This window comes from Rhinoraja longicauda, chromosome 2, assembly GCF_053455715.1.
Source record: "Rhinoraja longicauda isolate Sanriku21f chromosome 2, sRhiLon1.1, whole genome shotgun sequence".
Taxonomy (NCBI): Eukaryota; Metazoa; Chordata; class Chondrichthyes; order Rajiformes; family Arhynchobatidae; genus Rhinoraja; species Rhinoraja longicauda.
The window spans coordinates 80,952,702-80,980,110 of record NC_135954.1 but is presented as its reverse complement, the minus strand read 5'-3'; the positions used below and the strand labels follow the sequence as shown (position 1 = coordinate 80,980,110).

The 27,409-nt window shown below is 43.1% G+C and overlaps 1 protein-coding gene across 2 annotated transcripts in view; it reads right to left on the bottom strand.

Moving 5' to 3' along the window:
* dgkb (diacylglycerol kinase, beta) overlaps nucleotides 1-27,409 on the bottom strand; it is a 506,131-nt gene that overhangs the window by 135,527 nt on the left and 343,195 nt on the right. For both annotated transcript variants that reach the window (XM_078421953.1, XM_078421946.1), the window contains exon 20: nucleotides 11,118-11,182. In XM_078421953.1, the coding sequence (XP_078278079.1) occupies nucleotides 11,118-11,182 (65 nt within the window). The remainder of the gene's footprint in view (nucleotides 1-11,117; nucleotides 11,183-27,409) is intronic.

Below are 27,409 nucleotides of genomic sequence, written 5' to 3'. Positions count from 1 at the left end.
TGTACTTGAAATTTTAAAAGCGAATGGAGCATATTGAGCACAAGAAGGCATATGTTATGCGTGCCTTCATAGGTTAGGGTATTGAGGATAGGGTCAGGAGGTTGCAGCTTTATACGACTTAGGTTAGGTTGGAGAATTGTGTGCAGTTCTGGTAGCCCTATTACAGGAAGAATGTACAGGCTTTGCTGAGGGTGCAGAAGAAATTTGCCAGAATGCTGCCTGGATTAATAGATGAAAGCTATAAGCGGAGGTTAGACAACCTTGGATTGTTTTGTTTTAGTGCTGGAGTCTGATGGGAGATCTGATAGAAGTGGTGTCAGACGTTATGGAGAGAAGGCAGGACAATGCGGTTAGGAGGGAGAGATAAATAGCCAGGATTGAATGGTGGAGTAGACTTGATGGGCCGAATGGCCTGATTCTACTCCCATCACTTACGACCTTATGACTTACTGTAAGTGCATAAAATTATGAGAGACATAGATTGGGTAGAAGGTGAGAACCTTTTTCCCCAGGGTAGAAATGTCAAAGACTAGATTTAAAGTAAGAGGGGCAAAGTTTAAAGGAGATGTGTGGGGCTTTTTTTTACACAGAGGTAGGTGGGCAGCTGGAATGCAATGCCAAGGGAGGTGATGATGAAGGCAGGCATTTAAGTGGATTTGAGATAGGCACATGGAACTGCGGGGAATAGAGGGTTATGGATCACATTAACATGAAGGAAATTAGTGTAATGTAGACGTCCACGCGTTGTGTAAACCCTCCATTTAATAATTAACCCATGCAGCTTCGTCGCACACACCCGAGTTCAAAATCTAACTCCAATTGCTTTGTTCTCCACCCACACACACCGGCCCACTCCCTGGACCCCGTGAGAGTTCGAGTCCAACAAACGACGGTTCGAAACCAAAATGACTCAGCCCGCCACATGATCCCCCCCAGAACCAGAGTAATGGAGGCGGTTAGGCTGACAAGTGAGTCGGCCTGACCTCGTGTACGTGTCTCCTGTGTCCGGGGACGCAGCTGACAGAGTTGATGGTGGGTGCGGTTGTGATGGGGTTGTGCCACCTGCACTGGTTGGTCAATGTCCAAGTGTGTCGGGTTAAGACGGTCCACGGAGACAGTCTCGTGCCTGCCGCCCATGTTGATGACAAAAGTCGTGGCACCGTGTTGCAGTACCTGGAAGGGTCCCTCGTAAGGCCTTTGCAGTGGCGTACGGTGGGAATCGCAGCGAAGGAAAACGTACTGACAGTTCTGGAGGGTGGGTGGAATGTAGGTGGTGGTGAGTCCATGGCGGGACGTTGGGCCTGGAGAGAATGTGCCCACCTTCTCACGGAGGCGCGTCAGCATGGCCGTGTGCAGTTCCTGATGTCCACATGCCGCTGGGATGAAGTCTGCCGGGACCGTAAGCGGGGCGCCGTACTTCAGCTCGGCCGAGGAAGTTGCCATGTCCTCCTTTGGGGCAGTGCCAATGCCTAGCAGGACCCACGGCAACTTGTCCATCCAGTCCGGGCCCGTGAGCCGTGCCTTTAGGGTTGCCTTCAGGTGCCGGTGAAAACGTTCCACGAGGCCGTTTGCTTGTGGGTGGTCAGCCGTAGTGTGGTTCAGCTGAGTGCCAAGCAGCCGGGCCATTGCTGGCCACAACTCGGAGATGAACTGCGCACCTCTGGCGGAGGAGATGTCCACCGGCACATCAAAGCGGGCGATCCAGTGGGCGGTGAGGGCACGTGCACACGTCGCAGTGGAGGTATCCGAGAGCAGGACGGCTTCTGGCCATTTCATGAATCTGTCCATGAAGGTGAAAAGGTGGGTGACACCCCTGGATGTCGACATGGATGTGGTCGAAACGCCGGTGCATCAGGGCGAAGTCCTGGAGCGGCGCCTTGATGTGTCGCTGAATCTCGGAGGTTTGACAGGGGATGCACGCTCTGGCCCAGTTTCTGACCTGTTTGCACAACTCGTGCCACATGAACTTGGCTGCCATCAGTGCCGTTGTTGCCCGGATGGAAGGGTGAGCCAAACCATGAACCATGTCGAAAATCCGGCGGCGCCAGGCCGCGGGGATGATGGGTCTTGGCTGTCCGGTAGACACGTCGCAAAGGAGCGTGGTGTCAGCGGCCCCGAATCGCACCTCCTCCAACAACAGGCCTGGGATGGTGGTGCGGTAGGTGAGCATTTCCTCATCCTCTCGCTGGGCGGCCGCCACAATCGTGTAGTCGACACCCGGGGCCAGAGCGTGGATGGCATTGATGGTGGTGCGGGACAACGCATCTGCGACCTGGTTGCACTTGCCTGCGATGTGCAAGTCGTGTACTCTGAGATGTAGATTAGGTGACATTGCTGTCGGGCTGACCAAGGATCAGACTCTTTGGCAAAGGCAAACGTGAGCGGCTTGTTGTCGGTGAAAGCTGTGAAATCCCTGCCCTCGAGGAAGTAGTGGAAATGCCGGATGGCCAGGTAGAGAGCGACGAGCTCCCGGTCGAAAGCGCTGTATTTCTGCTCAGGGTGGTCTCAGGTGACAACTGAAAAAGGTGAGGGGCTGCCAGCTACCATTAATCAGTTGTTCCAGCACTCCTCCCACGGCTGTGCCAGATGCATCGACCGTGAGAGCTGTTGGCGCATTGGCCCGTGAATGTACCAGCATCATCGCCTTTGCCAGCGTCTCCTTGGCGTTGTCGAACGTGATCATGGCTGCGTTGTTCCAAACGAATTCTTTCGACTTGTTGGCCAGGGCCTTGAACAGCGGTTGCATGATCCTGGCAGCTGCTGGCATGAAGCGGTGTTAGAAGTTGACCATGCCGACAAACTCTTGGAGTCGCTTCACAGTAGAGGGTTTGGCAAACTTGGGAATGGCCTCGACCTTGGTTGGGAGTGAGACCGCCCCGTGCTGGTTGATGTGGTGGCCGAGGAAGTTGATTGACGTGAGGCCAAACTGACACTTGGCAAGGTTGATGGCCAGGCCACGCTCATTGAGCCGTTGGCAGAGCTCCCCGAGGTGTGCGCGCGGTGTTCCTGGCGAGAGCGGCTGGCGACGAGGATGTCGTCCAGGTAGATGAACACACGTGCGGCCCGCGGCCCACCATGTCCCTGAGCTGTTGGAAAGCCTGGGCAGCGTTCTTGAGGCAGAAAGGCATCCGTAGTATCTCAAAGAGCCTAAACGGGGTGATGAGAGCCATCTTGCTGATGTCATCCGGGTGGACCGGAATCTGATGGTAGCCACGTACCAGGTAGCCACGTACCAGGAAAAAAACCTTGGTGCCGTCCAGATTGGCCGTGAAGTCCTGGATGTGAGGGACTGGTTACCAGTCGGCCTTTGTGGCGTTGTTGAGATGGCTTCAGTCCGCACAGGGACTCCAGCCCCCAGATGCTTTGGGGACCATGTGAAGTGGGGGATGCCCAGGGGCTGTCTGAGCGGAGCACTATGCCCATTTCCTTCATCTTGCGGAACTCGTCTTTGGCCAGTTGGAGCTTGTCGGGGATCAGCCTGCGTACGCGTGCAGGAGTGGCGGTCCGGTGGTGCGGATATGGTGCTTCACCCTATGCTTGGGGCTGGCTGTTGTGAACTGGGGGGTTATGACATTGGGGAAATCAGCCAAGATCCTGGCGTACTCATTGTCGGAGAAGGTCACCGAGCCGAGATGTGGCGCAGTCAATTTGGATTGGCGCAAGGTGATCGACTCGAATGTCTCAGAATTGACGAGACGTTGTTCCTTCACATCGACCAGCAGGGAGTGCGCCCGGAAGAAATCGGCGCTCAGCAGCGGTTGGGAAACGTTGGCGATAGTAAAGGGCCACTTGAAGTGACGGGATTTGAAGTTGAGCGAGATCTTGCAGACCCCATACATCTTGATGTTGCTGCCGTTGGCGGCGGCCAGAGAAGGCCCCCTCTTTCTGGAACGAGTGTCGGCCCCTGATGGGGGCAAAACACTGACCTCTGCTCCCATGTCCACGTGAAAACACTGCCCTGAATGACAATCCCAGGTGTAGAGAAGGCGATGCTTTTGGCCGGCCCAAATAGCCATTACTGGCGGCCGGCTGAGGCGTTTCCCGGATGCTTGCAGAATGGTCGTCATCGGCGGGCCGCGGAACCCCACCTTTGGTGGTAGTAGCACCACTCACCCTTGATGGCGTCGCTCATGGCCGGCTTCACTGCCTTCGGTGGAGGCTGTGCCCGGCCCCCTGACCTGCCGAGGCACCGCCGCCACCCGGCTAATGGTGGCGCCACCCCGCTGTTACGCCTGCCACAGCATGTCCGCACGGGCTGCCAGCCGTCGGGTGTCGGTGAAATCATCATCCGCGAGTAGCAGACGGATGTCCTCAGGCAACTGCTCGAGGAAAACCTGTTCAATCAGGAGGCAGGTCTTGTATCCGTCCATCAAGGCGAGCATTTCATCCATAAGCATGGACAGCTTGCGGTCGCCAAGGCCATCCGTGTGCAGAAGTCATGGCTGCCCTGTCGTGGCGGCTATGACCGAAAGCGCACATGAGAGGCCCTCGTACTTGCCATCGGCTGGTGGCTGGCGAAGATAATTGATTATGTGCCCGGCGGTGTCCTGGTCCAGCGCACTGACCACATAGTAATATTTGACGGCATCGGCGGTGATCTGGCGGATGTGGAACTGGGCTTCAGCCTGTTGAAACCACACGTGGGGCTGTGATGTCCAGAAAGCGGGCCGTTTGATCGAAACTGCGTTCTGCTGGTCTGGGTTGTCAGCTGCAGACATGATACAATCCAAAATAGGCCATTTTGGATCGTCGGGGTCACCACTGTAGATGTCAACGCGTTGTGTAAACACTCCGTTTAATAATGAACCGATACAGCTCCGTCGCTCACGCGCGCATGCTCAAGTTCAAAATCTAACCGCAATTGCTTTGTTCTCAGCTCACACTCGACGGCCCGCCCCCCCCCGACCCCGTGATTGGTCGACCCAGATCACGCCCAGTCCACGCGAGAGTCCGAGCCCGACAAACGACAGTTCGAAACCAAAATGACAGCCCGCCACAGTAATGACATTATGTTTGGCACGGACACTGTCGACCAAAGGACCTGTTCCTGTGCTGTACTGTGTGCTATGTTCTATTTACCTGGTGGAAATTGTACCATAGATATGTGATAGGAATTCTGAGATTTGATTTGCCTGAGTCCCGCCAGAGGGATGGATTCGCATTTTTATGTCCTGACATCAACCTCGTAAGAAAATTACTTATAAAACTAGTATGCTAATTTCCATGTCCCACATCTTGTTGAACTAATCAAGGGATATGGGGAGAAGGCAGGCACGGGTTATTGATTATGGATGATCAGCCATGAACGCAATGAATGGCGGTGCTGGCTCGAAGGGTCGAATGGCCTCCTCCTGCACCTATTTTCTATGTTTCTATATTGCCAATTCTATTTCAAATTGAGAATGGATTGTGGATATGATTGACAATGAATAAGCATGTTTCAATAAAGATGCCTGGGATAAATAAAAAGAATGGAGGATTATTTTCAATCATAGCTTGAGTAATCTCCTCGTGAAATAACAATAATCTCATTCAATGCCCAAAAAGCTGTATCATATTTTTTTCTTTGATATAATTCCACTGATTCAAATCTGGATTAGTCCCCGGTTCAGTCCACTCTTTTAAAAATGAGTCACCACAGCAATATGTCACTCTGGAACAATATAAATGCCTGCAATTTCTCAAGATGTGTCAGTAAGTCTCATTGTAAATGTCAGGAATTTCATGCATCCAGGTGAATGGGAAAGTCTGGTGCTGCCTACCGACTATTTCCAAGCTGTGCTTTACATAAGAGACCAAACCCCAGCGGTAATGGTGAGACCTGCCAGTTGTTCAGTAACTATTCATTTCAATGGCTAGGAACAGTTGCACAAAGGCGAGAAGATAGATTTAGGTATTTTTACATTCTATTGAATAAGTTGATATCGTATTTCTTAGTTTTAAAACTTTTGATTTTTAATTTATCTTAAAAAATAGTCTTTTTGGGAAACTCTGAAATGCCAGGGATAATGTCAGAAACACCGACAGTCAGTTACAGCTGGTAAGCCTGAGAGTATATGGCCTTTACAGTCTTTTTTTGCTCAAGGGCTTATCTTTTTTGCTCCAGTTGCATAAGGTTACCAGACATCAGTATTGTTCACGAGGTTACCACATTGAAAAACTTTCCCAAATAAATGCAGACAACATTGAAAAGGGGAGTGGTGTTTCAACAACGTCAGGAAATTTTGGATTGGTGAAAGGTTAAAGACAAAGGTGTCGGAAGGAACTGCAAATGCTGGTTTACACCAAAGACAGACACAAAATGCTGATGCAGGTCAGTCAGCATCTCTGGAGAGGAAGTCATTAAAGAGACAAAGGGCGTGTGAGGTGTCTTGAACGTAGGTTGTGAGGGATTGGACCACAGGAGGATAGGATGGAGTCAAGGGACGTTGAAATGATTTCAGTGGGGCAGGAGCAGGCAGAAACAATGAGTCTGCTAGGGAAATTCTATTTATGGATTTTGGGGAGAAGGTAAAACCAGACTATGAAGTGCTGGGGATCGATAAGGTTGGAGGCTGTGGAGGGCAGACAGCCGGAAGTGAAGACAAAAAAGTTACCCCTCAGATTCCTATTAAATCTTTTCCCCTTCACCCTGAACCTATGTTCTCTGGTCCTCGATTCCCCTACTCTGGGCAAGAGATTCTGTGCATCTATTCCTCTCATGATTTTATAAACCTCTATAAGATCACCCCTCATTCTCCTGCGCTCTAAGGAATAGAGACCCAGCCTACTCAATCTCTCCCGATAGCTCGCACCCTCTACATCCTCGTAAATCTTCTCTGAACCCTTTCTTCTAACATGGTGCCCAGCACTGAACACAACACTCTAAATGCAGTCTCACCAACGTATTATACAACTGCAACATGACCTCCCAGGAGGTATCAGAGTTAGCACTGGCTGCCACCCAAAATCTTTATAATGAGCAGGGTAAATGGGTGCAATCAGATGGAAATATCAATTCTATATCAAGTAACATAAAGCAGCTAACACTGGGCATTAATAAATGTGGGACACTGACAATTCTCCTGCCATGTTTTCTAATTGTAAGGCCATGAGGTCATAAGTGACAGGAACAGAATTAGGCCATTTGCCCATCAAGTTTACTCTGCCATTCAATCATGGCTGACCTATCTCTCCCTCCTAACTCCATTCTCCTGCCTTCTCCCCATAACCCCTGACACCCTCACCCTAAAAACATTTAAACAGTTAGCATACTTCAAAATTAATTGACTGGCACCCTCAAATGATTTGGAATATCTTGGCGTTATGAAACAAGTTAGATAAATACACGTCCATACGTCCTTCTAACACATAGTAGATGTTTGTTAACTAGGTTTAAATATTGGACTAAGAAAATATTTATTTATTGTTCTTATATTCTCCTGTTGAAATTTCTGCTCTGAGTGAGAAAATGAATATGTTCTTGGACAAATGTGACAGGGCATTAGACACGGGCTGCCAGTTAGTTAGTTGCTTAGCCATGAAAGAACATTCTCCCAGAGATTAAAATACATTTGAATTTGTCTTACTAGCAATAAAATCTGTGGGATCTAATCTGCCAACCCACTATACATCACTCATCACCAATTAATATATTAATGAAGAATGCTGTCTCTTTTCATCCAGATAGTTACTATTAGAACCATTAATTATTTTTACCATGGCATATAATGAAACAATATGAAATATCACTTTAGATGTTGGACAAAATCAAAAATTTAATTGGCAAATAATCAATCAAGCATGCCGTTTAATCTAGTTCTGAATGTTACACTCCACATTCTATTCAGCACCCAATCCACGACATGGTACAAACTTAATTTTGTCTGCACTTACCTTGTCCTGCATCAAGTTCAACTCAATAGCATGCTTTCCTTAATGAATTAAATTATCTACGACTTCTGCAATACTTTAAGTTTAATATCACCAATCTATTATTATAAATGTTGTACACTGGACAGTCTCAGTAGGTAGCAGGCCTGCTTTTAGTTTAAAAACTGGATGATTCAAAATAGCAAAATAAAGGGCAAGTAATGACAATGCTATAAATGAGACTGATTATTTTTCATATATTACAAAGAAAAGTTCTATATTTTAGTTTGGTGATACAGCATGAAAACAATCTCTTCAGGCAACCAAGTCTACGATGATCATTGATTGCCTGTTCACAGTAGTTCTATGTTATCCCATTTTCCCATCCATTCCCTATGCAATTTACAGAGGCCAATTAACTTAGAAATCGACACATCTTTGGGATGTGGGAGGAAACCAGAGCATCCAGAGGAAACTCACACAGCCACAGAGAAAATGTACAATATAAGCTCCACATAAACAGCACCCGAAGTCAAGATCAAACACGGGTCTCTCTGGCACTGTGAGGCGGCAGCTCGCAACCAGCTACGCCAATGTCCTGCCCTGATTAATATCTTTCCAAATTTGCTGAACTCATCACTGCAAAAGAAAAACTCTGCATCATTTTGACAATGGTTCCATTTTTCCAGGCAAAATAATATGTATGTTAAAACAACTTCAGTGACGTCTTTAAAAAGAGGGAATTTACTGTTGTGAGACCTATTGAACAATAAATGAACCCAGCATTAATTAAGAGACAACCCAACCAAACATCTCTATTTACTATAAATAACCTAATCAGGTGCAATAGCAAGACATGAGATTTTATAATTTTCTCCTTAAATATATGCTGGCAGATTAACTTTTAAACATTATTCTTTATTTCCCATTACTATCAAGTGTAATGTGAAATTGAATATTTCAAAAAAGTGCTTTTCAAAGACACTGAATGCAGCAATTCAAATTAAATGAAAAATTAAAGTAATGAATGAAAACAGTCAACACCAAATATGACCTTTTGTACCATGCCAAATTATATTGTTGTTGGATCTGCTACGTTTCATGTTGTATTTTAATGATTTGGATGAAGAAATTGATGGCTTTGTGGCCAGGTTTGTGGATGATACAAAGATAAGTGGAGGGACAGGTAGTGTAGAGGAAGCAGGGAGTCTGCAGAAGGACTTGGATTGGTTAGGAGACTGGGCAAAGAAGTGGCAGATGGAATACCATGTAGCAAAATGTGTGGTTATGCATTTTGGTGGTAGGAATAACGGTGTAGACTATTTTCTAAATGGAGCCAGGATTCAGAAATTGGAGGTTCAAAGGGGCTTGGGAATGGTAATGCTTGGGGATGCAATCGAGAAATCTCAATATTAATAAGATGTCTGGCACTCGGCAAATGCCTATTTTGTGCAGCTCAAATTTCAAATACTCTACTGCTAACAGCTTTGCTAAAATAACCCAAATTTAATCTGTGGCGCTAGCCTTCTAAATCTGGCTCTTTTAAATCTCTCTGTTGTCCTCCAAGGCATTTCTTAAAACTCTTTACTTTTATCAAGATTTTGGTTCCTCTCTCATCTTCTTGAAATGACAATGCTCATACAAATTTATTGGCAAACATTATGATTTTATGGCTCAATATGAATTCAAGTTATTGTAATAGAAGTTAAATATACTCATAATATGTTATTCCAGCTTCATATGCTTTCTAAAAATATTATAAATCCTGACACTCAACTGTTATTTCTTCAAGGAGAAATATGCAGTCTGGTTAGTTGTTCGTGCTCTTTTCTTTTGTACCTCACTGTCAATGTTTGCAGAGGGAAATCAGACATTGCAATGACAACCATGTTATTCATTCATTTTAGATGGAGCGTTTTAATTTGTAACCCTGCTTTAATTGATGGCTGCCTGTACCACATTTTCCCCCTACTTGCACAATCACCAGAGCATGGCAAGAACATCCTTTTCCATAACCTTCATCACCATCTCATTGGCTTTAAGAAACACCAAGCCTTTCTTCTTTGGAATATTCTAAAGGATGCAGTAAATTACAATAATGATACAAATATTTTGAAGGATATTTTTCAGTACTCCACTTATCTATCACCTTAAGGATCACGGAATCGCTATGATCTGCTGTGAGTCTAATGTTGTCATTTGGCCTTTACACGATGACATGATTGAGAATGATGGACAAATTAGTACCTGATTTGTACGTACATTTGACACTTTTACATTTGCTCCTCCAGGGAAAAGTGCATGTTATCACTTCTCCTGCATGTGGTAACTCCAGTTCTCAAGGAGTCCATGCCAGCAGACCTGACTACACAGCTACAGTTTGTGAAAGTCATCAAGGTGATGTTCTCCATGAGTACCTGGAGAACTACGCTTCATGCTTCCACTCTTGTTACAAAACGACAGGGGTATCAGCAAATTGCTACGTGTGATTGACCACAATGGCAATATATTAGCAGATGTGTCTATGGGTCCTGCTTTCCAGTGTAGCGACTTGCTTTCACAGGCTACTAGTCTGCATGTGCATGGGCAAAATGCAGTTGTTCCACCTGCTGCAATAACATCTGTGTGCTACAGATTTTGCAAGCATAAGGGTTGGACATAGCCACTGTCAATAATAATCAGTCACACCCTTCATTTCTGCCCAGTGCTTCTGAATCCCATCCCAGTGGATTAAGGCTACCAATGGGCTTCAGCAGATTTTTAACATTTACAAGGCTGCCAATTTTATTTTTGCAATATTATTTTGCCACTTCAATTTACATGCTTGCAGCCCTTTAAATTTAACCAGAACCACAATTTTCTGTCCCGCCCCCCCCCCCCCAACCCCCCACCCCATTTTCTGGTTGGGTGCCTGGTCTAATGTCCTGATGGATGTAACATTTGCCAGAAATGAGCGCAAGAGCACACATGACTGATGTGTAAAGAACAGGCACGATTCATTTTTATCTAACCCATTTCCAAGATATGTATTAATTATTTCAGTTTTATAGGTCTGAAATAGACCTTTCACCTCCAAACAAACCATCAGAGTTTACAAAGGATGATGTTATCAAAAATTATTTCCATTTAAATTCAATAAAGTGTACATTTCTTTGTAAAACACAAACAATCACAGAATAATTATAAAGATCCGTGATGATAAAATTACTCCTTTCAGTTGATCACTAGTTGGACAGAATTGTAATACAAGTTTTGAATTAACTTACCGACTGTTGAACTTCTCGGGGTGTTTTTCCCGCATGATGTGGAATCTGTGGGCTATTGATGCATCCTAAAAGAACATTGAGGATGAATGTTATGTTTGTGCAAAATTATTTCAAGCATCAAAGTTTATACTTTCAGAACACATTGGCAAGCATATAAAATGGACTGTTGATTTGCTATTGCCCACTTTGAGTCAACATCCAAGATAAATTTTTGCCCTGTATGCATAACCTCTGAATGGCTCAATAAACACACTTTATACTGTGAACTAATGTTCAATTTTTGCATTTTGTTTAACCCACAAGGTAAAAATGTAGTAGCCTTGTGGGAGTGAGTTTAAATCACCAGAGTAATTCTCCAATGATAGTGTGCCAGGGATAGAAATAACAAAATCATATCCATCCTTGTCCTAGGGATACACCATTGAAGGAAAACTGAACTCTGCCTCAAGGTCAAAGACACACCTCTGATTTTCAGTGGCATTTAAGAGACTTTCACAGAGCACATGCAAGGAATGGAAGGATATGAATCACGTGCAGGCAGAAGAGACTAGTTAAACTTGGCATTATGTTTAGCACAGATATTGCGGACCAAAGGGCCTCTGCCTGTTCTGTGTTGTTGCATGTTCGATGCACTATACAGTATTTTTTAGTTCAACTTCAGCGAATAGGTTTGGTGTTTCATAGCTATTGCTACCATCATGGGTCAAATTATTAATGCTCATGAGCTAACCTTATGGACTGACATTCTTCCCAAACCAGCATCAACTCCAGCAACCTTCTCTTAACTGCAGGCACCAACCCTCCTTGTTCTTTATCACAGACAGATAGTGAACACCAACATCTGACACAACATGCTAGAGTAACTCAGCAGGTCAGGCAGCATCCCTGAAGAAAAGGAATAGGTGACATTTCGGTTCAGAATGCCCCAATTCCTTTTCTCCAGAGATGCTGCCTGACTCGCTGAGTTACCCCAGCACTTGGTGTCTATTTTTGGTATAAACCAGCATTTGCGGTTCCTTCCTACTGAAATGTGACAGATTGTGATAAGTGAATTTCCAGATTAAAGCAGTTTTATGGCCAGGTTTGTTGTAAATATAAAGAACATTCCTAGGTGTCAGCCAAAATTGAGGCTTAATGTGAACATGCCCACTGCTATGGGTGTATCTGCTAGTTGTCAAAATCATCAGATCTAATGTTGGTACATGCTGCATTATTACAATCCAAAATCATCCCAGTGGTCAGTATCCACACCCCTTTCACTTCCTCCAAGTGGAACAGAATGATCTCAACCTCCGAAGCCTGCTTTCCGTGAGCACATTTTCTGATGACACACAAGAAGAGAACTGGATGTGAGAATTTGTTCGGTATCACTCCATGACTAATATAATTTGAGATATAATTTGAGGATAAAGAAATATCTGACCATATGAAAGAGATGGAAAGTTAGCAAAAATCATTATTTTTCCAATTTCTTCTACCTGACACTCCTAAACTCAGGGCTGGTGATGCATTAGAAAGTGTGCTATTACATCACTTTTCACAAGTGAACACTTCAGAAGATGTCACCAGGAGTTTGAATAAAATTTATAGTTTCTTATATAATAGAGAAAAGGAAGTGGTGATAATGAATAGCTGCTTTTTAATAGTGATAACACATCAGGCTTTCACACGATTATTTTCACAGACAATCTTTGGACTGTTAATGACAACAACATATAAACTCCCGCAGTGGGAGTAATGGTTCATCAATTCCCTTTTACTCCCTTGAACTTTGCTGTTTTTTCCCTGAAGCGAATATTTTTTATTTTTTCCCCCACCATCTCCCAAGAAGTTCATTTTGGGTGATCACACATAGGTAATTTTAACCATGCAAGTGATAACAAAAATGCAAGTTGTACAGAATACATGATGTACGTCATGAGATATGTTGCATGTTATTTACAGACAACAGCACAAGGGGAGGAAAAATCTAACAAAGCATGCTGGGTGCTTGGCCTGAAGCTACAAGAGATGTTTTTCATTCAAAACACTGTCGATATTTGTATCCACCAAAACTTAAACTATTCTGGCATTCAATGACATTAAATATAGGAAACTGCATCAACATAATTTAGCAAACCAAAGCTAAGTTGTGATTTATGCATTTGTATTTGGTTGTTGTATCTGATTGCATCCTTACAATTCCTTTTGCAAATTTTATTCAGCTTTCTCCAGTGTATCAACAAAAGTGTGACAGTTAAGAAACAACTTATAAAGGTAAATATACTTCTGATCTCCCTTCACAGTTATTCCCTGCGTTCTGCGCATCGCTCCTCTACCTTTCCTTCCATTGAAAACTAACCTGCATCTCCTTGCAACCCAGTTCTGATGAATAGTCACGTCTGAAATTTACCTGCTTGTCTTTTCACAAATGCAATCTGATCTGCTGAAAACTTTCAGCATTTTTTGTTTTTGCATCAATTTCAAGCATTGGATTTTTTTTTCGATATCCTGTCTCTTTCTCCCTGTTATATGGAATTTAGACCTCAATTACCATGACTTCAATGTATAATAAAGTAATAGCAGCCATTTTTCCATGGACCCTTGTAATATAAACAGTGGCAATCATCACAGGTTGGTATTGGGGTCACTCTACTTCTGAATGTTCTTGACTTGTATAAAAGAGGCTCACTGCCAACATTTCCATGTGACATTAAAGAAAGCACATTTGACTGTGAAAAAATTGAAAATGACAAAGATAAATTAATAGAAAGGGCAGATTGATAGTCAAATCAACTTAATATATGGAGATATGAAAAGGATAAATGAGGCTAACATAACATAAGATTTTATTAAAAGTTCAAGGACAGAGATGAATAAGTAAAAGTTTAAAGCAAGGCTGAAGATGTGCAAGTGTAACAGGCAAAGATTTTTTGAAAACATTCACATCAATGTAAGTCTAACAATGAAAATATTAATGACAAGATTTAAATGGGCTTAGCACTGCCACGAATAAATCAATGTAGCTCCAGCATATTTAATGTATTCATCCTTGTCTAGTCAACTGACTGATCCAGTTATGTTTCCTAGTTTTTGGTGATGCACAGCATAGTATAGTGAAAAATTCAGCAAAGCCACTGGCATTCAGCACCTTGGGGTTCCTGTTAGATTCTCTGCGGTTAGGTTCTCTGCTATCAGTATCATCACCAATGAATAGTGAGGCACACGTGCTACTTCACATTTATCAGGCCATGCTTGATCTTTGACCTGGTTTTGCTCCAGTGGGTATAGTTTACTCCATTATTTAAAGAGTTGTGAATGGAATAGGACACTGTGCAAGGTGATTCTCTTTTGACCTTATTATAGAAGGAAGATTAGGTTTATTAGTTTTATTATTGTTGTCATGTGTACCTTAGCTTATGTAAGGAACATTCAGAAGGCTGATAACAAAGGGGAAGAAGCTGTTCTTGAGTTCTGTACCTTCAGCCTGTTAGGAACAGGGAGGAGGAGGAAAATCCGGCGAGGGACATCTTTGATTATGTTGGCTGCTTTTCCAAGGCTAGATGGACTCAATGGTGGGAAGTCAGGTTTGCGTGATAGACTGGCTACATCTACAACTCTGAAATTTCTTATGGTCTTGGGTAGAGCTGTTCCCAAACCAAGCTGCAATGCAACATGATAGTCTATGGTGCATCTGAGGAAGTTTGTAAGAGTCACTAGAGATGTGTAGAATTTCCTCTGTTTCCTGAGGATGTGGAGGCATTGGTGAGCCTTCTTGGCACTCAACTTCTAACTCTATCTGACACCTTTTTGTCTCTATTTCACCTCTAGTATTTGGCACGTACTCTGCTCATCTGCCAATCAACTTCCCTGCCCCTCCTCCCTCACCTGTATCCACCTATCAATGGTAATCGAAGGGCCGAATGGTCTACTCCTGCACTTATTTTCTATGTTTCTATGTAAGAAGGCACTGCAGATCCGAAGATAGACACAAAAAGCTGACACAAAAGTCTGAAGGTCTCGACCCAAAACGTCACCCGTTCCTTCTCTCCACAAATGCTGCCTGTCCCGCTGAGTTACTCCAGCTTTTTGTGTCTATCTTCCACCTATCACTTGCCACACTTTGCCTCACAACTACCTCTCTTTTCCAACTTTCTTCCCCCACTCTGTCATTCTGAAGAAAGGTCCTGACCCAAAACATCATCTGTCTGTTTCCTTTTACAGATGCTGCCTGACTCATGGGGTTCTTCCACCACTTTGCATTTTTTGCTCAAGATTTCAGCATCTGCAGTTTCTTGTGTCTCTATCCCTGTTCTGGGCGGCAGGGAGGTGAGAGTGTTAAATCAGAAGTGCAGGAATTCGAGGAGACATGTGTGTGAGCTCCACAACTGCAGGCAGAGTGGTTAAGAAAGAGGATATGACAGATGACCAATATAACAAAGTCTTGTCTTGAGAGCAGACGCATCAGAGATGGAGATGGGAAGGCAGACCCTTCCCCCTTTTCCCCTCCACCAGCTTTCTCCTCTGAACTTCATCAATCTGAAAGGTTTCCACCCAAAAACTTAATTTGTCCATTCTCTCACAGATGCTGCCAGTCCCATTGAGTCCCTCCTGCTGGCATCTGCTATCTCTTGTGTCTCTAATTCATACAGTAATCCCGTGTCTTATTCTACTCTTTCCGTTATAGTCTTAACAATTCAAATATGCGGCATTTTCTTTCATGGAGAAGGGTGATGGTCAGGTTTATGATGGTTTTCAAAAATAAAAATAAGAATAACCATGACTCAGTATCCGCACACAGAGGCAAAGAATGAGCCACCTGGGTAATCCAGAGACAGCCAACGTCTCATCTCGAGGTAACGGTGAACTGCAGGGAGAAGCCAGAGATCACCACGCCTCCTCCTGTGAAGACCAGGACTGAGCTGCCGGGACAAGCCTGAGATCACCAGTGCCGTTGCGCAAGCACCCTGCCAGCGAGGGACAACGCCCCCTAGTGTTCCTGGACTTTCTTACCACTGTAAATAAAATACATATGCAAGTACACCCGAGTGTGAGTGTCGGTGTGATTACTGCCAAACCCGTGTCATCTCCGATGCCATAGTATCTATAAAGTCCCTTTGGATTCTCTTTTATCATACCTGTCAGAGCAATCTTATGATTCCTTTTTGCCCTCCCAATTCCCCTCCAGAATACAATTGATCCCAGGTGCCTCTCTCTCCCTGACATGTTTGCTTTTTTTTCTGACCAGAACCTTAATTTCTCTCATCATCCAGGGTGCCTCAAATTCACCTCCTTTGACCTTCATTCTGACAGAACATACATAACTTGAACTCTCACTATCACACTTTTAAAAACATCTCACATTCCAGATGTCCCTTTGCCCACAACCAACCATCTCTAATCAAGTTTTTGCAAGGTACTGTCCAATACCATCAAAGTTTTCCTTGCCTCAGTTTTGAACTAACTTGTGGACCAGGGACTGTTCTTGCTCATAACTAATTTAAAGCTAATAAAACTGTGGTCATTGTTCCCAGAAGGCTCGTGCACTGACATTTCAGTCACTTGGCCAATTCCACAGGAGTTGGTCAGGCTTTGCCCTCTCCCTTCTAAGGCTCTCTACATATTGCCCGATTAAATGTTCATCCACACATTTAATAAATTCTATCCCATTTAAATCCTGAGCACTATGGCACTGCCAGCCAATAATGGGAAAGTTAAAATCCCCTACTACAACAATCCTATTATTTTTGCAGCAGCATGCAATTCCCGGTATATATGATCGTCTAATTCCTGTTGACTATTTGAGGCCTGTAGTATAATCCCTATATCATCTCAGACTATTGCCTTGATCTTCTCCTTAAACCCAATGATGCAAAAGTTTGAAGTCCTGCCCCATGTGCCATCACCTCAGCCGTGCATTCACCTGCCCTATTTTCCTAGTCCTACCTTCACTATCACGTGGGACTGGGAGTAATCTAGTGATCACTGCCTTGGAGATCCTGCTTTTTAATCTTTTGTCCAACTCCCCATATTCACTCTATAGGACCTTACTGATCCCTTTTCACCACATTCATTAGTGTGAACGTGCACAACAACTGGCTGCTCCCCCTCCCCCTTGAGAACGTCACACGGCCACCTGAAGACATCCTAGACCTTGGCACCAGGAGGGGCAACACACCTTCATGCAGTCACTTTTGCAGCCACAGAATCCCGTCTGTCTGTCCTCCTGATTAATGAGTCTCCTATCACTTTAGCATTGTCTGAGTTCACCCTTCTGTGCTGTGCCTCAGAGCCAAGCCTGGTGCCACAAGCTTGACTACAGCTGCTGCAGATCTCCTCAATGATCATCCCCCCAAACGCTGTTCAAAGGGGTTCACTTGTTTTCAAGGGGAACGGCCACAGAGGATTCCTGCACGCTCCGCCTACTCCCTTTCCCAGTGGTCACACATCTCCTTTCAATGATTCAATGATACTTTATTGTCACATCTACCTATGTACAGTGAAATTACTTTTTTCTTTGCATACAATCCAGTAAGATCACACAGCGTTCTTCACTTGGCAGTACACAAAGAGTCGCCAAGTTTCTGGCACCAAAGTTTCAAAAGTTCTTAGTACAGTCCTATCTTTTCGCATAGGTGAACCAGACCTGCTGCTGCGCATGGCAGCAGGCTGCCCATTCATTCAGGCTGCCCAGGCTGGTTCGTTCTCAGCGGCCCCCTGCCGGGTCCTCCTCCATTCTCGGTGCCCCCCCCCCCCCCTGTTGGATCCCTCTTTGTTCTCGGCAGCCCCCAGCTGGATCCCTCATCATTTTCAACAGCCTTCCCCCCCGTGGGTCCCTCTTTGTTCTCGGTGGTGCGATGCACCTTGGTGTGTTCTCCTCACCATAACTGCTTTCTCTTACGCTGTCATTTCCCCGGATGATCCTGAGGTCCATTCAGCTGCAGCTCCAGTTCCCTCACGCGGTCAGTCAGGAGCTGCAGCTGGATGCACTTCCCATTAGTGCAGTTATCAGGAACGCTTGAAGTTTCACCAAGTTCCCATACGCGCTGGAATTTAGAAGATTGAGGGGGGATCTTATAGAATCTTATAAAATTCTTACGGGGTTGGACAGGCTAGATGCAGGAAGATTGTTCCCGATGTTGGGGAAGTCCAGAACAAGGGGTCACAGTTTAAGGATAAGGGGGAAGTCTTTTAGGACCGAGATGAGAACGTTTTTTTTCACACAGAGAGCGGTGAATCTGTGGAATTCTCTGCCACAGAAGGTAGTTGAGGCCAGTTTATTGGCTATATTTAAGAGGGAGTTAGATGTGGCCCATGTGGCTAAAGGGATCAGGGGGTATGGAGAGAAGGCAGGTACGGGATACTGAGTTGGATGATCAGCCATGATCATATTGAATGGCGGTGCAGGCTCGAAGGGCCGAATGGCCTACTCCTGCACCTATTTTCTATGTTTCTATGTTACCCTGCAGGTGGAGCTTAACATATCAAGTTAAAGTGGGGAAAAAGTATACTATATTTTAAATTATATGGAATGAGAGCCTGAACTAAGTATGTCTCAGGGAAGATTAACTACACTTAACATTTCTCTTTCAGGAACCCTGTTGATCATCAAGGCGGACTAACCTGTTAAAGGCAGCTAATGGAGTGAATGTGAGACCGACAGAGCAGCAAGAATGATTTATCAAGTTTAAATCTTCAACGCTAAATTTCACATTTCTTCTAATGAACTATTACACAGGCATAATTGAGCTTGAAGCAGACTAGAAACTTCATAGGATTTTAATACTCCACAGAATTCATATAAAAATATAACTGCAAAAAAACACTTTAAATATTAATCAAGCAGAACACTGTGTTGGTTAAGACCAAGAAAACGGTATATATCAAATTTTTCTCTTAACAGCAAGATTAAAGTGGTAGTAAATAAACTAATACAGTAGCTGGTGTAATACAAAATATTAATGCAGCCGATATGATCAAAAGACCACCTTTACAATAAGTGATTGTGCTCTCATTACTCTACAATGGAGTAATAAAATTGCTGAACAGAAATATTACTGTGAAAACAGCAAGAGTTAAGTTTGTTTTACATTTTTTTCCTCTTATTAGCCATGCTGAAATGTTTGATAATACTCTAAGTGCACAAGAGTCTGAATATACAGTAAATCCAGTGCAATTACCGAATTAATGGTCTTCGTTTTGTTACCAGTTAGGATGATTTCAAATAGAATTGCTTTGACACCCTATGTTTTAGTTCTGTAGCTGTGGGTCAGACAAAATATCGCTGTACCACTGAGGTGCTTACTCCAGAATGGGGAGTGTCTCCAGCCAAGTTATTCTAGTACAGCAACAAGACTGGCATCTACTCACAATGTGCAAGATTACCCTTATATAACTGGTTTACAAAACAAAAAAAATCCAAGCTGACAAATTACTTCTATCCAGTATATCAATCATCAGCAAATTGATGGAAGGTATCATGGACACAGATTTCATGTGTTACGTGCTCAGTGTGGACTTTGACAGAACCACTCTGGGACAGATCTCATCACAACCCCCAAACATTGACCAATGAAGTAAATCCCGTAAGTGAGGTGACAGTGACTATCATTAATATTAAAACAGTATTTGGTAAAGTACAGCATCAAAGTGCCCTGTAGAAATTGAAATCTATTGACATTAAGGGAACTACACTCCAAATGGCTGAGTCATGACTGATACAAAATAAAATGGTTGTGGTCACCAGAGGTCAATCGTCATAGCGCGAGAACATGAAGAGCAGTGTCCTGAGCCTGATCACTTCAACTGCTTAATTAACATGGATGCTTCCATCCATCTTAAGTTCACAAGTGGAGACATTCACTGATGATTATACAATGCTCAGTTCCATTTGCACCTCTTCAATATATGAGGCAACGATGCCTGCATGTGGCAAACCCTGGGCAAAATTCACCCATGCGATACTAAATGCAAGGAACATTCATGCCACAGAAGCGACAGGTCATGACAATCTCCAACAAGACCTGCCCTTTAACCACCTGGCCTTGAATCAATCATACTGCCATCACTAATACCCGCACTATCAATATCCTGGGGAACATCTTTGTCTCAAGATTCAATTGGACCAGCCACATAAATGTAGCTAAATAGTTCCTGTTAAACTCTCTGAGCCAACTGACTGAAAGCATTCTTGATGACAATGTTTTGGTATGCCTTGTTTTTCTTTAACAATACCAGAGGATTTTTTACAATCATGCAAGACCTCGGGTCAATGACTCACCTGAAAACTCATTTTCAAAAGTGCAGCATCCACTGGTGTTTTCTCAATTATCAGCTATTTTATGAGCAAATCCCTGAACCTTCATACTCTATTGCATGGACACAGCTGACATCTTAGGACACCTGAGATGATATTCCTTTATTATGTAACAAACATGAAGGGCAATCAAAAGACGGGATTTTAGGGTGCAGGGTGCAACAGGGAACTGGTCCAGCAAAAAGGGCACAAATGCAGAGTAACGCAGTGGGTCAGGCAATATTTCTGGAGAACATGAATAGGTGACATTTCACATCAGGACCTTTCTTCAGCTGGTCCACCAGCTCTCCCCAGTTGAAGAACCCTTCATTAGGCAAAAATTCATAAAGCAGAGGGTGCACAAAACATTAACCTGTGTGAGGGATACTGGCTGCCCTGGATGGTGAGAAAATTAGTCCGAAGTAAACTAGTTTGACAGGCTGAGGCGAACAAACGGAAAAATTGAAGTCTCACCAAATCACATTATTCCAGATGGAAGAGCACAGGTGCTTAATAGTTTGTTTATTTAACAGATTCCTTTCCATCGACCTTTTAAATATTACTAGATTTCGCAGACTTGCAATGGATAGAACGTCTGCAAGTGCACTTCCCTCTTCGATGTAACAAACAAAATCATTATAAGCTCAAATTAAATTAAGTGCGAGATGTTGCACTTCAGCAGGCTAAATATAAGGGAATACTATGCAGTAAATGGCAGGACCCTGAAAAGCATTCATGTATAGAGGGATCTTGGGGTCGAAGTCCATAACTCCCTGAAAGTAGCAATGCAGGTCGAGATTTTGATAAAGGTAAATGCTTGTATGAAATGCTTGCCTTGATCAGTTGCGGCATTAAGCTTGAGATTCAGGGAGTAATGCTGCAACTGTTTAAAACTTTGGTTCGGATGCATTTGAACTATTGTGTGGGGTTCTGATTGTTCCATTTCAGGAAGGATGCGGAGGCATTGGAGAGGGTGCAGAAGAAGTTCATTAGGATGTTGATCAGACAGTATTAGCTATAACGAGGTTGGACAAATATGTATTGAAGCATCGGAGGCTGAGGGGAGACCAGACCGATGTTTATAATATAATGAGGCGCAGATATGGTAGATAACAATAGACAATAGACAATAAGTGCAGGAGTAGGCCATTCAGCCCCGAGCCAGCACCGCCATTCAATGCGATCATGGCTGATCACTCTCAATCAGTATTGAAATTGAAAACCCAGGGTAGAAATGGAGGGCACAGCTTCAAGGTGAGATGGGAGAAATTTAAAGGAGATCTGTGGGGCTAGGGTTTTTACACGGAATGATAGGCCTGCCATGGGTGGTGGTGGCAGCAGACATGATAGTGACATTTAAGTTATTTACATCGGCTGAAGGGCTTGTTCCTGTGCTGTTCTCTTTTCTCTGTACAAAATAAAACTTTTTGTTGCAGTGAAGATTTATCAAGTAAATGCTCTTTAACCAAAGACATTGGGTCTATAAAGATGAAGGTCTACCACTTCCTCTGTGCACTCTGTCAAAAGCTGTTTATTTACCATGAGTCATTGTTTCTCCTTTCCTACAGGCAAAACTGTGTCTTCCGTGACTCCCAAAGATTCAACCTGCCCTTTTATCTAAAACAATGAATCTCAATAACATTAATCAAATCTATCCAAAATATATTCATCCTGGCAGAAAGAAAAGGACAGAGAGATTTTCAATTTCTCATACCCAAACAAAATTGATTTTGGATGCACGAGCACACAATGCCCAGCCTGCTGTAGGAAATGAAGTTTGCTGAAGTAAGGCGATGACGACAATTTAGACACAAAATACTGGAGTAACTCAGTGGGACAGGCAGCATCTCTGGAGAGAAGGAATGCGTGATGTTTCGGGCAGAGACCCTGTCCTGCTGAGTTACTCCAGCATTTTGTGTCTACCTTCGATTTAAACCAGCATCTGCAGTTCTTTCCTACACAGTAGACACAAAGTGCCGGACTAACTCAGCAGGTCAGGCAGCATCTCTGCAGAACATGGATAGGTGACGTTCTGAGTCAACACACTTTTTCAGACTGATTGTAATAGAAGGGAGAAAGCTGAAAGAGAGGTGGGGATGGAACAAAGCCTGGCAAGTGATAGGTGGGTACAGGTGACGGGGTATTTGTGTTCTGCCTTGAATCACTATCAATGACATTGCTGCATTGCACATGGCAAATGGATGTTACATTTCCGCTCAGACTGGAGCCATAAGTAATTCTATTTCCTTGACCAAAATTACGTGGACTTCCATGTGGATATTGGGACTGAGCCCTATAACAATGGAAACTGCAAATTCAATCATACTGCAAAACAAGAGACAAAAGAATCTGCCTTGTAACCTTGCTTTTTCAACCAAACCATTCCTCTCCAAAGAATTATTTCCAATTTTGATAAATGGGCATGGTCGATGTCATTTAATTATTTTGATTGGTTTGTACCAAATTAAAAACACAAGCATACCAATTTTAAAATGAAAAATTGTATGAGCATTGTTCTCTGAGAAGACTATTTATGGTGCTTGTTTCAAATTCCTTTGATATCACCTGTATTTAAAAAACAGTTTAATATCATTCACATGTGGTCTCATCAAACTTTCCTCCTCAGGGATAGATGGGCTGCATTAATTTATTAATGGGCTAAGATTGACCAATCATAATGCATATTCACAATTAATCATTTTCACAATTTTTGGCATTCAATGAAATGCATTAATTACAGTTACTTCTTTTGGGCCATAAAAGTAGATATTCTGTAAGGAAATTAGACCATCACCTCATCACTCTAGCTGACAAGCTCCAGGAAAGATAAGAAGCTGCGTTGGCAACTACAGAACAGCCTATCTTTTAAATTTGTTCGAAATCCACCTAAACATTTCTCGGCCAACACATTAGCCGAGGCTCGGAAGCATATAAAATCTTACGGAATGCCAGAAGCAGAAATACACTTGAAAGATATTACAAAAAATGTAAACTCTAAACACTGCGGCCTTTTTGCAACACACATTTAAATGGGACATTGTAAGATATTCCAAACTTCATAATTGGAAATTAAAACTGTTCTTGAGTACAAGATAAAAATAGTTACTTCCCCCAGTGCATGGAGGTTTGCATTACGTTTAAGATCACTGTTCAAAGTTCACTTCCCACACCACATTTTTACAACACCTGGTAAATAAATTACCGAAAGATTGATCCTGTTCAAACATCACTCGTACCATCCAGGCTTTGTGAAATTAGGGGCACAGTTCCTGGCTCCTGTAATTATTACTGTCATTCTGCTTGCAAGAGCAAGGCCACAACCGAGAATCTATGCACGTTGCTATTTTAGGTAAACCGTTAAAAGCAAGAATTTGGTCAACTAACCTTTTCAAACAACGCATTATTCTTGTGACCACATAAATTACTGCTGAAATTTATGTAATTACTAGACCAAGTGGACCCGTTGGGTCCAAACCTCTCCTGCATTGGTGCAGCACCCTCTCCCTCCCTTCCCCTCCCCCCCACTCCATTCCCCTCAACCCCCCTTATCCTCCCCCCTCCCTCCCTCCTCCCCCTCCCTCCCTCCACCCCCCTCCCTCCCTCCCCCTCCCTAGGAGATAGATTTAAACTTTAAAATGTGAATAACTTTAAAAATATAACACCGATTTCAATGAAACTTCTTCCATTTGCACCAAAGGGACGATGGTTAGTAAGGTAGGCTTAAAATTGTTGCGCTATCATGTACCGTTTTGCCTGTAGTTCAGGAACAAACAAACAAACAAACAAACGAGAGTTTTAGTATGTAGATGTACTGTGTTTATCTTCTAACAGACAAGAATCAAATTTGTTTACTATTGCATTGGTTTTGTATATGACCACATAATAGTAAGTAAGCATTACACATAGTTTGGGCAATAAATAACTTTCCCTATGTCTTCCCAAAGACTACTGGAATTATGAACGGTAGGATAACTATTAAGAGGAAGCAGAGGTTATAATAAATAGAAAATAATCTTAGGAAGAAAAAAATCTTTGGTCACTCACGATGCTGTCACTTCTATCACTTTTATCATTATTGAGCATTCAGTTTTACTGGCTACAAAAGATTATAATGCATGAAGGGAAGTACAACTAGTGACTAATGTCACTGCACCCATTCAATACAAAACACAGAATGCTTTCCCATTACCTACCTGGGTACAAATAGCATTACTGATCAAGGATGAGGAATAATATTCTTCATGAAAAAAATATCTGGAGTTTACACAATGTCCCAAGAGAGGTAAGAAGCAGGCTGAGTTTAACCAATGATAAAACTCAGCAGAATTCAAATAAATAAGCAATTGTCAGATAAGAAATGAGATGGATGACAAATTTACACCAAGAAACACAAAGAGAAAGAGAGATCAAGAGGTGGTGATTAAGCAGATAAATGGTGCAAGACATAAAGACAATTTACGTCAGCAAATAGATCTTTTAACCACTGGTGCCACATTGATTTGTTTAACCAAACTTGTGCAGATGTGCATGTCCAAGTAAATTCAGCAAATGCTTTTGCATCTAAAAGCTTTATGCTAAACTTCCACACTACATGCACAAAGAAGAAAACATTAGAAATATTCCAAGATGTAATTGAAAGGCAATAATTCCCAGAAAACTTTAGTTTCAAAAGTGTTAATTTTTCATTAGCTTTCAAATCATTAATTTTGATAGCTGTATTTGAAAAGGATATTATTTTCAAGAACACATTTCACAAACCCATTATTATTTACAAATTCATAGCATTTACATATATTCAATTGCTTTCATTTGAAAGCAAGGTTACTATTACATTCATAAAGCATCTGCTGGACCATGCCAGTTCCCTCAAAATTAAGGTTTCTCAAGAGCTTATTTTCAAAGACAATGCTTCTTTAAATTTCCAGTCTATCTTAAAAAAAACATTCACACGACATGACAATCACACAATGCCTCCCATCTTCCAGAGGGTGGTCTAACAATGATGACAATAATAAGCATGAAGTTTATCTTAGATTTCACGCACCACTGTCCAATTCAGCACTTGACATTCGCTTCATACCAGAAACAGACACAGTATGCTAAAAGCCATGACAAATGTGCACCTTCTCCCACATTACTGTCCATCTCATGGGCAATTAACTGTATCACAGAGAATGTGAGTGTGTAGTGTGTGACTATCATGCACATGAGTCTTAAATAGATTTCAAAGGGGAAACAAAAATAGGCGCTTTTGCATTTTTTGTCCTTTAATGGTATTTGTCATACCCATTTTCACATTTTTAATTGGAATACCATAAATACACCCGGATTTCTGCCAATTTTGATCAGCCGCTTTCAATTTGGCACGTTTATATTGCATAATAGATCATTCTAGCACTTGCTCCTTCTGTAAAGAAATTAGTTCCAATTATTTAGGACCTTATTTCTTCAAACTATCCTGAAAAGCAAGACAAAAGATTAATTACTTTTAGAGGATGAACCTGATTTGCATTTGAGAATGTTCCAACAAATGAAATGACCAGACAAATTAGTTTTGGTTACATTACAGAAGAAAAGTAGGATAGAACTAGTTACGGGTAATCGCTGGTCGGCATGGACTCGGTGGGCCGAAGGGCTTGTTTCCACGCTGTATCTTGAAACTAAACTGAACTATAAGCTGCGCACAGTAGCAGGAGAATGCCTTGCAATCTTTCAAATAGGATAATGCAGTCAAGTTAACTTGAGCAGTCACGATTTTAAACTGGAGTTTGAACTCAAATGTGGACTATGAAGTTGAGAGTATAATGTAGAACATACAGCACAGAGATAAGGTTTCAAGGTTTCATGGTCAGTTTATTGTCACATGTACCAATTAAGGTACAGTGAAATTTGAGTTATCGTACAGCCACAATAAGTGAAAAGCAACAAGCCAAACAACCACGTAAAAGTTAACATAAACATCCATCACAGTGCAAGGAGTGAGTAGAGACTGCATTGAGTCAGTCATAGAGTCACCCAGCATGGACCCAACGTGCCCATTTACACTAGACCCACCTGCTTGCATTTGATCCATATCCCTCTAAACCGACCCTATCCATGTACCTGTCCAATTGTTATTTAAACATTGTAATAGTGCCTGTTTCCACTACCTCCTGAAGCCGCTCATTCCATTTACCTGCCATCCTTTGTGTAAAATCGCTGCCTCTTAGGTTCCTAAAAAAAAATCCCCACTCACATTAAACCTATATCCTCTGCAGATACAGGAATCTTGGGCAAAGAAAACAGCTGTAGGAACTCAGCGGAGAAGGCACAATCTGAGGGGGAAATGGACAGAGAACACTTTGGGTCGGGACCCTCCTTCAGACTGTTTTCTGAAAGAGATTTGGGGGCGGCACAGTGCCACAATGGTAGAGTTGCTTCCTTACAGTGCCAGGCATCTAGGTTCGATCATGACTATCGTTGCTGTCTGTATGGAGTTTGTACGTTCTCCCTGTGTCTGCGGGAGTTTTCTCTGGGTGTTACGGTATCCTCCCACACTCCAAAGAGGCACAGGTTTGTAGGTTAATTGGATTCGGTTAAAAAAATGTTAAAATTGTTCCTCGGGTGTAGGATAGTGCTCGTGTATGGGGTGATCACCTGTTGGCACGGTCTCGGTGGGCTGAAGGGCCTATTTCTGTGCTATATCTCCAAAGTCTCAAGACTAAAATACAAGTCATTCAGCTCAACTAACACTGATCAGAAGGGGTGCAGTGCTGCCGGAGCTCACTGGAGCGCCGCTCCGGCACCTCTGTAAAAACAAAAGCCAAAGTAAACAGCAGGGACTTTCAACTAGCGGGGAATTTAACAGCGGCCGCTCCGGCACCAGTGACAACTCCGGCACCTAAAGAAAATTAGCACTGCAACACTGCTGATCAGCTTACATGGTCCATTTAAAATTTCTCCCGTTCTTCCACATGCAACCATCCACATTATCCTGAATTCCCTTCTCTCGCCCGCGCTTATCGTTAAATGTGTAAAC